Genomic DNA, 16,799 nt, shown 5'->3' on the forward strand with positions numbered 1-16,799 from the left:
GGCCACCTGCACACTCCCAGGCTGCACTCATGAAACATATATTTTTAAAGTAATTAGTGTATTTTTGTCCTTTGTTCCAGTCCAGTGTTCAACAGTTCCATGTGGTTCTGTGATTTTTATTATTCCAGTTCATTCATGGATGCGTCCTCACAGCTCCTCCTCATCCTCACTGACCACGGTATCCAGCTCTTTGTCTTTGCGCTCCACGTGCTCTGTTGCAAACTCCCTCTGCTGCTCCTCCAGGTCTCGGAGCTCCCCCTGCAGACGCTCCAGGTGAACTGCTCGCCGGTTCTTCAGAAGCCGTCCAGGGAAGGGGTTCATGTCGCTAAAGGCAATGGTGGTCAGCCTCCTGCAGCAACAAGAACAAGATCAGCACCACAGACCTTCATCCCTGTAAAGCGGTTCCCCTTCAGGAAGACAGCTGAAGCCTCCAACTGCCGCCTCCTGGATCGGATTCAGCACCCAGCATTGACCTACATGACCTCTGGATGTCACTGCGGCATCACCAAATGTTAACACTTTGTTAATTACTGAAGCTTTGCGTGTCTGAAAGCCAGCAGTTTGTCAAAATGTGACTTTTTAAGTCTCAAGAGAAAACCTGGAGAACTGCACTCTCAAGAGTCACTTGTGTATCGGTCTAAACTACACCTATGTTACCTCGGTTACTATGCACAGAGGATTATAATACACGAGAGGAGGAATCCTCTGGCCAACAATCCAACAATAATCTGCTAATCTGTGTCATCAGAAGCAGCAAGCACTGTTTAGAAGATTAAAGCAGACCATCCTCCCCCCATGGTTCAAGTGGAAAGAACAGGGTCAGATGCCCACGGATAATCTGAGTTTGACAGCACTGGTCCAAGTATCCTGGTCCTGACATTTTCCATCTCCATGTGCTTTGATACCCAATGTGCAGGTCAGTGGACCCTGAGGACCACTGACCTCCAGGGTCACTCGTACCTGCTGCTCCATTCTCATGATATCGCACATTCTTAACCTGCATTTACTTTGTGTGTCCTACAGAGTGACAAAATTAGCTCTGGGCATCCACTGGGTGTAATTACCCGTCCAGACTTCAACGGAACAAAGAGCAACAAAGTACACAGAAGAAGTAACACCTGACCAGAATGAAACGATGAGACAAAACACTGTGAGATTGTCTACAGTCACACCAGTCAGCCAATGAGGATTCAGCTCTGATCGGACACCTCATGCATGTATATTTGTTTAACTTTCCTGGCGTGTGACCTCGTGAGTCCGGGTCAGACTGGGTGAGTACAAACCTGCTGTCAGAGATGGTTTTGGTGAAGAAGCGCAGGTATTGGTAGATCTCCACACCATCATGGATCTTCAAGATGTCCTCCTCTTTGTATTTGAAGAGAGCCAGAGTATATCGAAAAATCACCTGCAAAAAACAAAGGCCACGCCCACTTCTTTAATGGGTACATCAACGTCATTCCTCAAATGAAAAGAACTGAACAGTCATCGGGTATCGCAGAGGAGAAGCCCCTCCCCCCAGTCCTGGCTCCATGACGAGGTGAGGTGACCTTTTCCCTCATTTGTGTCATTTTTGAATCTCCTCACCTGGGACCAATTTGCCATAGGAGACCCAACCAGGAGCTGATGCTCCAGACAACACAGGTCTCAGGATCACTGCTCCTTCACACTGAAAGGAGCTACAGCTGAGGTGAGTCTGGCATCTGGAGAGGAGGCCCCTTAGTTGTCTCCATAGGGAGGTTTTCCAGATACGTCCAACTGGTAAGAGGCCCCGGGAAAGAACCAGGGTATCCAACCCTGCTCCTGGATAATTTCCATGTCTACCTGCTCTAGTCACACCTAGTGGATTAACATGCGTGTTTCCTGGCTCTTGATTGGCTGAGTTAGTTAGCTGTGGGTGGAGTACAGAGACCACAGCTAAAGCTTGGAGAATATTTGGAAAATCATGGTAAAATATGAATAACATATCTTATAGTAAAAAGTCACTTATATTCTTGTGTAAATTCATGCAGCCTAAATCCATTCAAAGCCACAATGTCTTTTTTACAATGAAAGAAAGTCTAGATTAGTGAAAAACTCACATAATCTTGTCTAAAATCCTGTTTGAACAGCAGAAGAACAACCGGATTAAAGATGGCCCACACCAGCGGAGGGCGCACCATGCTCTGAGCGGCCATCGACAGGCTGAAACGACCAGATCATTTCCAAAGTGAAGGCTGTGTTGATCCGGCACGTTGTGTGACTACCAGAGAAATTGCTGAAGAGTTGGACAACAGCAATTTTGTAATGAAAGACGTGCGGAGGAAATCATGCGTCGGGACAGAGCCGCTCATGGCGCACAACAAACATCTCCGTGTTGGAAACCATTCGGAAGATTCAGACGGCTTTCGGTGGCTTTTCAGTCGAGTGAGTGTCCGAGAAATTGTGTAACAGCTGGGCATGCTACAACATGTCCTGTGAGACTTCCAACACGGAGGAAGTTTGTTGTGCACCATGAGCGGCTCCGTCCCGACGTGCGAATTCCTCCGCACGTCTTTCATTACAAAATCTCCTGTAACAGTGGAATGTGCCGCAAAAGGGCTGATGTCCACATTTTCTGCGATTTCTCTGGTAGTCACACGACTTGCCGGATCAACACAGCCTTCACTTTGGAAATGATCTGGTCATTTCAGCCTGTCGATGGCCGCTCGGAGCGCGGCGCACCCTCCGCCGGTGTGGGCCGTCTTTAATCCGGTTGTAATGGTCCTTAATCTGTGTGAAGCCGATAGAATCTTCACCGAAAGCCATCTGAATTTTCCGAATGGTTTCCACCTGGCTGTCTGTCACAGTTTCTGAAAAAATTTTCATGGAGCAAAGCGGCAGTCGCTCAGCCATTTCCCTGACAATGAAAATCCGACGAGGGGGCTGGACCAGTGCTCACTCAAAGCCTGCCCACAGGCGAATGACGCGACCGACAGGTGTGAAAAAACTCACGCATGTGCACGAAGGTTCAAGCTTGGCTGATGCAAGCGCACATGATTCAAATCCATATAGTTTTTGAAAAAAATAAAAAGGTCCGTTACTTTTCGGACAGACCTCATATTATGGACTAATTAGACCCTCAACAAACTTTTCCTTCTACAATCATCACCTCCAAATCAAAGGTAAGCTGTACATTCTCCTCTTTTTCCGACTTTGTGCTGTAAATGTGCTGACTTTTCTGATCCATTTGTAATCAGCGTGCACACTGCAAAAACTATTATAATATAATGGCAGACGAAGCAGTGAAAGCAGAAACGTGTCAAATCACAGCTGTTTGTGTCTGATTTAACAGGTGCACATCAGGCTGCGGATCCGAGTCTGAGCACGGTGTGAAAAATAAATGGTCGGACTTGTTGTGGTTCAGTCCTGTTAGGGTCCTGTCTTAGCCTTCTCAGTCTAGTTTCATTCAAGACATTCTGTGAACAATTTAATTTCTGTTATACGTCTTACCAGAACTCTCAATCCAAGAAATAGAAGAAGAGTTATCTCGCTAGTGCTCAGTCTGTGGTCAAAGCCCACCCATGGGTCATGGATATTTTTCACGAACTGTCCTCAATGGAGGGTGTGTTAAAACATCACACACCCGGACTGGGCGAGTGACCCTGTGGGGTTTTTTCAATCTTGGGTACAGGACCATCAAGCTCCTTGCACACCTGAAGTCAATGGCCACACCCCCACTACACACCTTGGGAGCTCACCAGTGACATGTCTTCCGCCCCTAGTTCAGAACTCAAACTCACGCAACCAGTCCTAATGGACCCATCAGGAGCTACCCCTCACATCTTTTCAGTCTCTGCTTATCTCTGCTCAGAACATTCTTTCCATGGATTTGGTATCCTTGCTACATGACACAGCCACTCTGCGCCAAATTGTTAACAAACTTCAGTCATCTTCTGTCCCACCGGATTCTGGATTTCGTTTCTACACTCCATTCAATTTATGACATCCTTCAGTCAGCTACTCCCCAGCCAGCTGCCCCTCCAGCTGGGTTGGGGTCTTTCTCTGGATCCTCGTTGGCTCCTGCATCCTTAGTCAGTCCACAGCCGGCTCTTTTCAAACCTCTTAGTCCAGCGGTCAACTCCTTGTTGCCACAGTCAGTGGTTCCAACTGCTCTTCCCGGGTCTCCCATCTCTCCTGGTGCCTGCTGAAGGAGAACACCAGCCAGCACTGACAACCAAGCAAAGCACAGTGGAGCAGGCCGCTCACTCGTTTGATCCCTCTTTTCGGACTTCAGAGTAGGGGTTGATGGATTAACAAACTGTCAGTTCTCTTTCAGGTTAGGTCTGTTTTTGATGAGCTCTGCTGCACTGATGAAGAGGCTAGACTGTGCCTCCCGCCTGACACCACTGAAGGGAGTCTACTCCTAGCTCCTGGTGATGTTACAGAGGAGCTGTCAATTTCCACCCCCAAGAAGCCCCTCAAGGAGGCAGCGTATTCTGTTCCTGATGGTGTCCAGGAGGAGCTGCTTAATTCTTCGCAGTCATCTCCTGGTTGCGGAGTGGGGGTGGAACCTGATGATAATTGTACTGACTCTTTCAAGCCTGAAACAGCCTCTGCTCCTGACAATGGCAGTGAAGCGGGGCTGGACGTCCTCACTCGTGACGGCGGCAGTGAAGCGGAGCTGGACGTCTTCATTCCAACCACAGAGGAGGCCTTCGTGGAACTGTACACTCATTCTCCTGCCCCCACCAGGGTCTCCAGCCAGCTGTGCAATGATGTAGATGAATCTCTTGGTGGTAATGACAATGTAAGCTCATCTCTTGGTTGTGGTAACAATATGGGTAGGTCCCACGATATTCTGTCGTGCTCTCCCCCGTCTCGTAGGTTGTCTAGGTCTGACAGGGAAGGGTTGTCATCCCCTGGTTCCCAGACCAGTTCTTGGTTTTTGTTTCTTGGTTCCCATCCCAGTCCTATTTTTATGTCTCCTGGTTCCCAGCCCAGCCCAGCGTTTGTATCTCCTGGTTCCCAGACCAGATACAGGGTTTTGTTTGCTGGTTCCCAAACCAGTCCTAGTTCTATGTATGCTGGTTTCCTTTCCAGCCTTGCATTTATATCTCCTGGTTTCCAGACCAGTCCCAGGGTTTTGTTTCCTGGTTCCCAGAACAGCCCCGTGTTTATGTCTTCCAGTTTCCAGACCGGTCTTGGTCTTCGTGTGGCAGGACGTTCCTGCCCAGGCGTGATTTTCCTGTTTGGCCTCTTTCCTCCATGGGTCCTGCCCCCGCCTCCCTCCCAGTGTTTCTGTTGTTGGGTCTATGGTGTTTTTTGGTCTGTTTGGGTGGTGTCCCAGTGTTTGTCCCGTGTCCCTTTTTTGTTCTGTTTTGATCTGTTGTCATGGGGTGGGTTGTTTTTTTGTGGCTGTCGGGGGACAGCCTTTGGCTGGGTGGGGGGGTACTGTTGTGGTTCAGTCTGTTAGGGGCCTGTCTTGGTTGGGTTAGTCTGTTTTCTCTGTCCTCAGGTTTTAGTTATCTGCTTTGTCCTGCTCCATTTGCCTTCCCTTTTCTCCATTTTTCTAATCTGTCTTCTCTGTGTCATTCTCACTCCCTCTGTGTCCTCTGTCTTCTCTCTGCTTATCCCAGAATTTGTCTGTTTCATTTGTTTTTCCACTTATTACCTGGATTGTTTTTAACCTGACGATGGGTCAGGTTAAAAATGACGAATCCCATCGTCACGTCTTCCGAAGAGGAAGCAGAGACTGGGGACTCAGAGGCGGACTCATCCATTACCCAGGCCGAAGTCACCGAGGTGGTTAGAAAGCTCCTCGGTGGCAAGGCTCCTGGGGTGGATGAAATCCGTCCTGCGTACCTTAAGTCTCTGGATGTTGTGGGACTGTCTTGGCTGACACGCCTCTGCAGCATCACGTGGCAATCGGGGACAGTGCCTCTGGATTGGCAGACCGGGGTGGTGGTCCCTCTGTTTAAGAAGGGGGACCGGAGGGTGTGTTCCAACTATAGGGGGATCACACTCCTCAGCCTCCCCGGTAAGGTCTATTCCAGAGTACTGCAGAGGAGAATTCGACCGATGGTCGAACCTCGGATTCAGGAGGAGCAGTGTGGTTTTCGTCCTGGTCGAGGCACACTGGACCAGCTCTACACGCTCCATCGGGTGCTCGAGGGTTTATGGGAGTTCGCCCAACCAGTCCACATGTGTTTTGTGGATCTGGAGAAGGCATTTGACCGCGTCCCTCGGGGCACCTGTGGGGAGTGCTCCGGGAGTACGGGGTCCTTTGCTAAGGGCTATCCGGCCCCTGTACGACCGCAGCAGGAGCTTGGTTCGCATTGCCGGTAGTAAGTCAAACCTGTTTCCAGTGCACTTTGGCCTTCGCCAGGGCTGCCCTTTGTCACCGGTTCTGTTCATTATTTTTATGGACAGAATTTCTAGGCGCAGCCAGGGTGTAGAGGGGGTCTGGTTTGGGAACCAAAGAATCTCGTCTCTGCTGTTTGCGGACGATGTGGTTCTGTTGGCTTCGTCAAATCAGGACCTTCAGCGTGCACTGGGGCGGTTTGCAGCCGAGTGTGAAGCATCCGGGATGAAAATCAGCACCTCCAAATCCAACGCCATGGTTCTCAACCGGAAAAAGGTGCTTTGCCCTCTTCAGGTCGGTGGAGTGTCCTTGCTTCAAGTGGAGGAGTTTAAGTATCTTGGGGTCTTGTTCACGAGTGAGGGACGGATGGAGCGTGAGATCGACAGACGGATCGGTGCAGCATTGGCAGTGATGCGGTCGCTGTATCGGACCGTCGTGGTGAAGAGAGAGCTGAGTAGGGGGGCAAAGCTCTCGATTTACCGATCGATCTACGTTCCGATCCTCACCTATGGTCATGAGATTTGGCTCATGACCGAAAGAACGAGATCGCGAGTACAAGCGGCCGAGATGAGTTTCCTCCGCAGGGTGGCTGGGCGCTCCCTTAGAGATAGGGTGAGGAGCTCGGAGTCGAGCCGCTGCTCCTCCACGTTGAAAGGAGTCAGTTGAGGTGGCTCGGGCATCTTTTCCGGATGCCTCGCTGGAGAGGTGTTCCGGGCATGTCCCATTGGGAGGAGGCCCCGGGGAAGACCCAGGACATGCTGGAGGGACTATATCTCTCGGCTGGCTTGGGAACGCCTTGGGGTTCCCCCAGAGGAGCTGGGGGAGGTGTGTGTGGATCGGGAGGTCTGGGCGGCTTTGCTTGAGCTGCTTCCCCCGCGACCCGACTCCGGATAAAGCGGAAGAAAATGGATGGATGGATGGATGGATGTTTTTAACCTGTGCATTTTCCTTCGTTATGTATGGCTCTGTGTGATCAACATGTTAAAGTTATTATTATTAGTCTGTGTCTGCGTTTGCCTGCGAGGTATGTGCATATCTGCATCTCCCTGGTGGGCCCTCTGGATTATTACAGGTCTACCAGCACAATCAGTGCAGCTGCAGCAGTTAGTCTGTTTGCTATTTATATCAGCCTTGTTAGCCTGGCTGGTGCAGGTTCATTGTGGTTAATTTGTTTGTTGGGCGCACATTCTTTGTCCTGTGGCTTTCCTGTGCCTGCTGTGTGAGTATTCCATTTTTTGTGATCACACTCTGGAAGTGAACTATGTCACTTGACACTCACCTTTATGGAGAACTCTGTTTTTAGAGTCCAGTCTTTGAGTTTTGCACTTTCCTCCTAAAGACAGATTTTTCTCAGTTAAGCTGTGTCAGCAATTGAACTCTTCCTGGTTTTCGGAAAGAAGATTTCTGTGTTTGAGCCACTGTGGTCAAAGATGATTTTTCCAGTTTTTCCTTTCTTATTATGAGTCGTCCTGAGTTAACCAGCCCCTTTGACCAAGAAGATTTCTGAGTTTGTATTTTTATAAAGACTATTTTTCTGTTTGTTGTTTCTCCTCCAATGAAGAGGCTCCCTGAGTTTGTAATCACCTGTGGCATTAATGACTTTGTTGATTAGACTTTCTATGAGGATTTTCCTGAGCTCTGAAGAAGGATTTTGTGTTTATTCCCACCTTGAAGATTCCTCTTCACACTCCCTGGTATGAAGCCTGAGTTTGTTACACTAACTATTAAGAAGGTACATGTCATGCTCGGCCCTGGCTCAGGTTTTAGGTCTTAGCCCTTCCTTGGTGTATTTCTTTTGTGATTTTCTGGTTTTACTTTTCATTAGTTCATACTTTATCAAGTTAGTCTCAGTTTGGTTCTGTTTATTGTTTTGCTTTGTTAATTATTTAGTCACTGGTTTCATTCAGCACCACATCATTTAGGTTGCAGTCATTCAGTTATACGTTGCTTTTTCTTGTGTTACACTTTCGTCACTGGTTCATTCTTTGCTTATTATTTATTGTGTAGTTTATTTTTGTATTTGTTCACTCATGGTGCTTTAAGTTTCATTAGTCTTAGTTTTATTCTGTTAATCACATTTGTTTGTATTATGCTTAGTCACAGGTTTTTGTTATTATTTATCTTCAGTATTGCTCACTGAATTATGCTCCCTTTGCCATTTTTTCCCCATTCTCGGTTTATCAACTATCTTGTTTTATTAATTGCACGATTCCGTAGTCACCGGTTTTGTTTTGTCTCCGTTTGCATATAGTTTGTTCTGCCAGGTTGTGTTTTCATTATTTCTCATTTAGTTATCATCTGCTTATTTTTTGCAGTTCTCGTGGTCACGCTCTGTCAGGTCTTGTTAATATATTATTCGGTCCTTAGATTCCATTTTAGCTCTGCTCATAGTTCTCTGTTTCCCTCACGCCCATTCGAGTATGTTCCCACTCCTCATAACTGCACCTGCCATTGTGTCTTTGTCTCACACTTTAATTCAAAGGATTCAAGGATTCAAAAGAATTTTATTGTCATATGCACAAAGGAACATGTTCCCTGCACAATGAAATGTGTTTACTGCATTTAACCCACCCTAATTCTGTCTGGTTTGTGTTTTCATTCACTCCCGCTCTTGCACATACTCAAGTGTCTTTGTCTCTTTCATCACTCCACTCTGTGCTTTCCTTCACTATCTTGCACTGTGCACAATCTTTGTCTTCCCTGGTCACGCCCTGTTCCAGAGACTTTCACACACCTGCTTCACATCACCCTGATTAGTTTGCTCCTTATTTAAACCTTCACAGTTCAACAGCTCACTGCCCGATTGTTGACTCTGTTCACTTTCTCGCCTCTCATTCTCATCCTGTTTGCTTTTGTGTATTTTTTGACCTTGCTTGTATTCTCTGATCTCCGCCTCGCCGTTACCTTGAACTCAGCCTGTTTTTTTTTTTACTCTGCCTCTGTTTGCCTGCTTTGTTCCTCAATGCCATGTGTATGAACCCTGCCTGGTTTATGGACAAAGTCTCAGCCTGCACCATGTCTGCTACCTCTGCCTGTAAGCTTGACCTCTTGTGTACTGAACCCCATGCCTGTGTAACAGATAAAGCCTTTTATCCATCAAAACCAACCATGCCTGTGAGTCTGCATTGGCCTCCACCTGTTACCTGTGTCAAGCCACCTCACGCCCTGACAGTACATCTGTTCAGCATCCACCTTTGATGAAGATCCCTCTGTTTCCACTCAACTACTCAACTGAAGATCCCTAAGTTTGTTCCAACCTTGAAGAAGGCTCCTCAGTTAATTTTTACCTGCACATGACTCGAGTTGTACAGTATCTTTCCTGTGTAAATAAAACTATCTTTCTCCATTCGTGTGTCTAGCTGAGCTGCATATTTAGGATTCTGTGTCCAAGAAACACCCCCAACCATAACAGGACTTTTAAACAGGGAAATGACTCCGGTCCCACTTTCCTCAAATCGGCGAGTGTCAGAGCTGAACTTTAATTTGTACCTCTATTACTGTGCATGTCCAGACTACTCGGAGTTCTTAACAGAAATACACTGCGATCGGATGGGACATTTTATCCAATGTGAACGAAAAATCCATAATACAAAATCTGTTATATACTGTGTTTATTAAATGGAAAATAAAACAAAATCTTTGGGACTTTTTTGTCCAGTGATTGTGAATATCTGGTTTATACGATGGGTGAGTTTTTCTGTACATGGGACTGAACAATAAATTTACCAATGAAACCACTTCCATCCCACACGGCTGACTTTATTTTCCCAAAATGTTTTTCTGTTCAGATCTGAAGGGAATCTGTACATCGTGAAGCCCTTGTTGTGTCTATTTGTGTATCCAAACGCACAACAACCCGGCATTTTCAGCGAATAAATAAATAAAATAGCTGGATTTACATGCAGACACATTAACAGCGAATGCTATTTTGAACCCAAGATGGCACCATGAGTCACGTGACCAGTTTTGTTTTTCCTGACTCGTTATGTCACCACTCTCTCAATTACTCTACTTAATCCCCAGTTGCTCCAACAGTGAATTAGTGGGTTCATTTATTGTGGGGTCACTTCATTTTTATTAACATGTTGCTTGTGAACGTTCCTGGATGCAGCATTCTTTCACAGCTTTCCACCTGTAATTTATGTAGCTAGAGGGGAAATCTTTCTGTTGTATGCTGCCATCTAGTGGAGGTATTGCTGCATGAGTTAGTCAACTAACAACATATTGCTATGATTGTCTTTTTTAATGTATTTACTGAATGGGTCGTCTTAATCATTATCAGAAAAATTGCCCCTCCTGAGAAATTTTTCAGGAGCCGCCGCTGCTCATTGTACACAATCCAAACCAACAGACGAACAAATGTACTAAATGAACCCATTCCAGCATCTGCTTTTAGACTCTGTGGTGGAGGATTTTAACAGAACTGCAACATAAACTGTGAAAAAGAGTGACAGGAAATGGGCGGGGACAATCTACTTCTTAATATCGTAATGTTTAGTCCCACCCTCTCAGCTGTCAGTCAACTGTACCTTGGTGCCTTCGTACAGGAAAGCGTCCCACAGCGGCAGCAAGATGTCACTGGGCAGACTCTCCACAAAAACCACCAGGAACCAGTTGAAAGTGACGAGTGACACGTCAATCTTATACTCCTCAAAATGCGCCGCTATCTTCGGCAGCTTCTCTACCATGAACTCCTTCAGCACTCGCTGATCCGCCTGCAGGGTCACAAAAACACAAATGAAAACGGTTTGCTCCAAAATTTCAAATACATTGCATTTAAAGCCCTGTTAGCACCACCTAGATGCTGCACTGTTCAATACAATGACAATATAAAGGTTTGGACAGAAAAAAAACAACATACCAATAATTTATACTTTTATAAATTAAATATTTTATCACAAAATAAAAAGGCAGGTTTTAATACAAATAAAGTCAACTTTCACTATTATTGTACTAAAATGAGTTTTTGTTTTTTTTTTCAATTTTTTCAATTTCAATTTATTTTCATTTATACAGCGCCAAATCACAACAGAGTTGCCTCAAGGCACTTCACACAAGTAAGGTCTAACCTTACTAACCCCCAGAGCAACAGTGGTAAGGAAAAATTCCCTCTGAGGAAGAAACCTCAAGCAGACCAGACTCAAAGGGGTGAACCTCTGCTTGGGCCATGCTACAGACATAAATTACAGAACAATTCACAGAACAATTCACAAAACGAATATACAGGAAATGCTGTAGGTGCACAGGACAGGAGGATCACCAGCACAAATACAACTCCCATCTCTGGATGGAGCTGCACCTTAAACAGAGAGAAAAACAGAATCAGGCATCAGAAAGACAGAAATACTGTATAATTTGTCAGCATTAAACAACAAGAAAAACAGAAGAAATACTAAGGTGATCGCCGGCCACTAGCCCTAAATTTCACTAAAAGACCCACAATTTAGGTAAAGTTGAGGCCGCGGCACACTCTGTTTCCTAATAAAATGAATTTAAAAAAGTAAAAAGCATAAAACAAAACTATACCAGTATGCTAGCCATACGAAAGGGAAAATAAGTGCGTCTTAAGTCTGGACTTGAAAGTCTCCACAGAATCTGACTGTTTTATTGACGCAGGGAGATCATTCCACAGAACAGAGGCATGATAAGAGAAAGCTCTATGACCTGCAGACTTCTTATTCACCCAAGGGACACAAAGTAGTCCTGCACCCTGAGAACACAAAGCCCGGGCCGATACGTAAGGTTTAATTAGGTCAGCTAGGTAGGGACGTGCCAGTCCGTGAACAATTTTATAGACTAATAGCAGAACCTTAAAATCTGATCTCACTGGGACAGGAAGCCAGTGAAGGGATGCCAAAATGGGTGTAATGTGGATGAACTTTCTGCTTCATGTCAAAAGTGTGGCTGCAGCATTTGAACCATTTGGAGAGCCCTAATGCTAGACAGCAGTAAACCAAAAAATAGAACATTGCAGTAGTCCAATCTAGAAGAGATAAACGCATGGATCAGGGTCTCAGCATCAGCCTTAGACAGGATGGGACAAATCTTCGCTATATTTCGCAGGTGGAAGAAAGCAGTCCTAGTAATATTTCTAATGTGGAGGTCAAAGAACAATGTAGGATCAAAAATTACCCCAAGGTTCCTCACTCTGTCAGTGTGATGTAAGACACACAAGCCTAGGCTGAGCATTAACTGGTCAAATTGATGCAGATGTCTCACTGGACCAAGAACCATCATTTCAGTCTTATCAGAGTTTAAAAATAGGAAGTTTCTAGACATCCAACTTCTCACTGATGCATGGCAATCTTCTGAGGATTTTATGTGAACGAGATTATCAGCAGTTATCGGCATGTATAACTGAGTATCATCAGCATAGCAGTGAAAGGTAATCCCAAAATGCCGCAATATGTGCCCAGGGGGTGCTATATAAAGGAAGAAAAGCAGGGGACCTAAGACAGACCCCTGTGGAATCCCAAATTTCATGTCACTAAGGTTAGAGGTAGTGTTATTGTACAAAACACAGTGAAACGACTGGTCAAGTATGAAGTCAGCCATGCAAGGGCACTCCCATTAATCCCAAAATGATTTTCCAGCCTATCAAGTAGAATATAATGATCCACGGTATCAAATGCAGCACTAAGATCTAACAGCACCAGATCCATAGTGGTGTCCAAATCCATTGTAAACATAAGATCATTCACCACTTTAGTGAGAGCCGTCTCTGCTGAATGATATTTTCTAAAAGCAGACTGCAGTGGCTCAAAGAGATTATTCTCAGTAAGATAGTCCACGAGCTGCTGTGACACCATTTTGTCCAGAATTTTAGGGCAAAATGACAGATTTGATATCGGCCGATAGTTTTTCAATGTACTAGGGTCAAGATTAAGTTTCTTAAGTAATGGTTTAATCACTGCAGATTTGAAAAATTTAGGAACAGATCCAGAAGTTAAAGAAAGATTAATAATTTCCAGCACAGTCAGCCCAAGAGTGGGCCACAAGTCCTTAAACAGCTTTGTTGGTATAGGATCAAATAAACAGGTTGTGTTTTTTGTTGACGTTACAAGTTTCTTCAGCACTCCTATAGAGATATTATCAAATTCTGTAAATCCAGGTAATATCCCAGTAATGGTGCCCACCTCAATAGCAGGGTGTAGTGGCTGGGTTAAGGCATGCTGGGATATATTTAACCTAATGTCTTCTATTTTCTTCTCAAAATAATCCAGGAAATCTTGTGCTGTAAAAGGACAGTGACTGTCCATGGTCCATGAATAAGTGTTGCCACCGTATCAAACAAGAAGTTTGAGTTATGCTTGTTTTTGTTGATCAAATCAGAGTAATAGGTCAGCTTTGTAGCCAATAATGCATGCTTAGTAAGTAAGTCCCTTCGGCTGCTCCCTTGTTTGCACTTGGGGTTGCCACAGCAAATCCAAGGTGGATCTGCATGTTGAATTGGCATAGGTTTTACGCTGGATGCCCTTCCTGACGCAACTCCACATTACATGGAGAAATGTGGCAGGAGTAGGATTTGAACCCGGAACCTTCTGCACTGAAACCAAGCGCATTAACCACTAGGCCACCACTCCTGCCTCAATAATGCATGCTTACAGTGGGGTAAAAATATTTAGTCAGTCCCTGATTGTGCAAGTTCTCCTACTTAGAAAGATGAGAAGTCTGTAATTTTCAATATAGGTACACTTCAACTGTGAGAGACAAAATGAGAAAAAAAAAATCCATGAAATCACACTGTAGGATTTTTAAAGAATTTATTTGTCAATTATGGTGGAAAATAAGTATTTGGTCAACCACAAACGAGCAAGATTTCTGGCTCTCACAGACCTGTAACTTCTTTAAGAAGCTCTTCTGTCCTCCACCTGTTACCTCTATTAATGGCATCTGTTGGAACTTATCTGTATAAAAGACACCTGTGCACAGCCTCAAACAGTCAGACTCCAAACTCAACCATGGCCAAGACCAAAGTGCTGTTGAAGGACACCAGGAAGAAAATTGTGGATGTACACCAGGCTGGGAAGAGTGAATCTACAATAGTCAAGCAGGTTGGTGTGAATAAATCAACTGTGGGAGCAATTTTAAGAAAATGGAAGGCATCAAGACCATTGATAATCTCCCTCAATCTGGGGCTCCAAGCAAGATCTCATCCCGTGGGGTCAAAATGATCATGAGAACAGTGAACAAAAATCCCAGAACTACACGGAGGGACCTGATGAATGTCCTGAAGAGAGCTGGGACCAAAGTAACAAAGGCTACACACTATGCAGAGAGGGACTCAAATTCTGCAGTGCCAGGCGTGTCCCCCTGCTTAAGCTAGTACATGTCCAGGCCCGTCTGAAGTTTTCCAGAGAGCATATGGATGATCCAGAAGAGGACTGGGAGAATATCATGTGGTCAGATGAACCGGAAATAGAACATTTTGGTAAAAACTCAACTCGTCGTGTTTGGAGGAAGAAGAATGTTGAGTTGCATTCCAAGAACACCATATCTACTGTGAAGCAAGGGGGTGGAAACATCATGCTTTGGGGCTGTTTTTCTGCAAAGGGGACAGGACGACTGATCCGTGTTAAGGGAAGAATGAATAGGGCCATGTATTGTGAGATTTTAAGCCAAAGCCTCCTTCCATCAGTGAGAGTATTGAAGATGCAATGTGCATGGGTCTTCCAGCATGACAATGATCCCAAACACACCGCTCGGGCAATGAAGGAGTGGCTCCGTAAAAAGCATTTCAAGGTCCTGGAGTGGTCAAGCCGGTCTCCAGACCTCAACCCCATAGAAAATTTGTTGAGGGAGTTGAAAGTACGTGTTGCCCAGCGACAGCCCCAAAACATCACTGCTCCAGAGGAGATCTGCATGGAGGAATTGGCCAAAATACCAGCTACAGTGTGTGCAAACCTGGTGAAGACTTACAGGAAACGTTTGACCTCTGTCATTGCCAACAAGATTACACTATATAACAAATTTTTATTTTTGATTTGTTCCTGGGTACACAGTGTGTTTTCCTAACCTGTTATGCCTTAAATAATAGAAAATAGCTGTTCCACAGAAACTTTGCTTCTGTGATCAATCAATCAATCAATCAATCAATCAATTTTTTTATATAGCGCCAAATCACAACAAACAGTTGCCCCAAGGCGCTTTATATTGTAAGGCAAGGCCATACAATAATTATGTAAAACCCCAACGGTCAAAACGACCCCCTGTGAGCAAGCACTTGGCTACAGTGGAAGGAAAAACTCCCTTTTAACAGGAAGAGAACCTCCAGCAGAACCAGGCTCAGGGCAGGGGCAGTCTTCTGCTGGGACTGGTTGGGGCTGAGGGAGAGAACCAGGAAAAAGACATGCTGTGGAGGGAGCAGAGATCGATCACTAATGATTAAATGCAGAGTGGTGCATACAGAGCAACAAGAGAAAGAAACAGTGCATCATGGGAACCCCCCAGCAGTCTACATCTATAGCAGCATAACTAAGGGATGGTTCAGGGTCACCTGATCCAGCCCTAACTATAAGCTTTAGCAAAAGAAAGTTTTAAGCCTAATCTTAAAGTAGAGAGGGTGTCTGTCTCCCTGATCTGAATTGGGAGCTGGTTCCACAGGAGAGGAGCCTGAAAGCTGAAGGCTCTGCCTCCCATTCTACTCTTACAAACCCTAGGAATACAAGTAAGCTGCAGTCTGAGAGCGAAGGACAATGATATTTTGAAATTTGTCTGTTTTCAAGAATATTCTTGATTCGCCTTCACTACTACTGAGTAGTCTTCTAGAATATTCTTTAACTTGTTGTGTGGGCCGCTGAGAGGAGGTACTGCTGGCCCACCACCAGAGGGCGCCCTGCCCGAAGTGCGGGCTTCGGGCACAAGAGGGCGCCGGAGCAACCGGGAGGTGACAGCTGTCACTCATCAACAACGCCAGCTGTCACTCATCACCACATATCCACATCTCCATAAAAGTCGGGCAGCAACTCCACCTCACTGCCGAGATATCCATCTACCTGGAAGTTAAACACTCAGCCGTGGTTTGGTGCCATACAACTTTCTGAACATTTGCAGGCGTACCTGTTTGAACTGGTCAGCAGCTGGAAGCTGGGAGGAGACGACGTCTTTCGCTCCTCGGATAAGTAGTCTTTCAGACGCTGCAACGTTTTTGTTCGTGTGTGACTGTGATTAAGAGTTGGAGGTGGAGGTGTTACACACCCTTTTCTGACTGTTTGCTGGGTGTTCACCGCACCCACCATAAACTGTTTTTTGCTTCCTGCCAGCAGTACCGATCCGACAGCTGGAGACGCTGGCCACCTGGGGAGATCAGGACTTGGCGTCTCCTGTGAGTATCCTGGTCCGGTGGCGGTGGAAATCGTGTGGGGCCCGGCTCTTCTCTGGACGGTGCTCTCCTATCCTCGAGCCTGCCCACATGCCCCCCTTCGTGTAATTGACTGTACTGTAAATTCTGTTTCCGTCTGTATTCCGTTGTACACATTAC

General features: G+C 45.7%; 1 protein-coding gene across 1 annotated transcript in view; it reads right to left on the reverse strand.

Moving 5' to 3' along the window:
* Positions 1-82: 82 nt before the first annotated feature.
* Positions 83-16,799, reverse strand: part of tbc1d2 (TBC1 domain family, member 2) — a 105,723-nt gene continuing 89,006 nt past the window's right edge. The window contains exons 15-17 of the mRNA XM_034182270.1: positions 10,849-11,034; positions 1,284-1,405; positions 83-349 (exon numbers count right to left, since the gene is read on the reverse strand). Of these exons, the coding sequence (XP_034038161.1) occupies positions 148-349; positions 1,284-1,405; positions 10,849-11,034 (510 nt within the window). The 3' untranslated portion in view covers positions 83-147. The remainder of the gene's footprint in view (positions 350-1,283; positions 1,406-10,848; positions 11,035-16,799) is intronic.

Source organism: Thalassophryne amazonica, chromosome 11 (assembly GCF_902500255.1).
Source record: "Thalassophryne amazonica chromosome 11, fThaAma1.1, whole genome shotgun sequence".
Taxonomy (NCBI): domain Eukaryota; kingdom Metazoa; phylum Chordata; class Actinopteri; order Batrachoidiformes; family Batrachoididae; genus Thalassophryne; species Thalassophryne amazonica.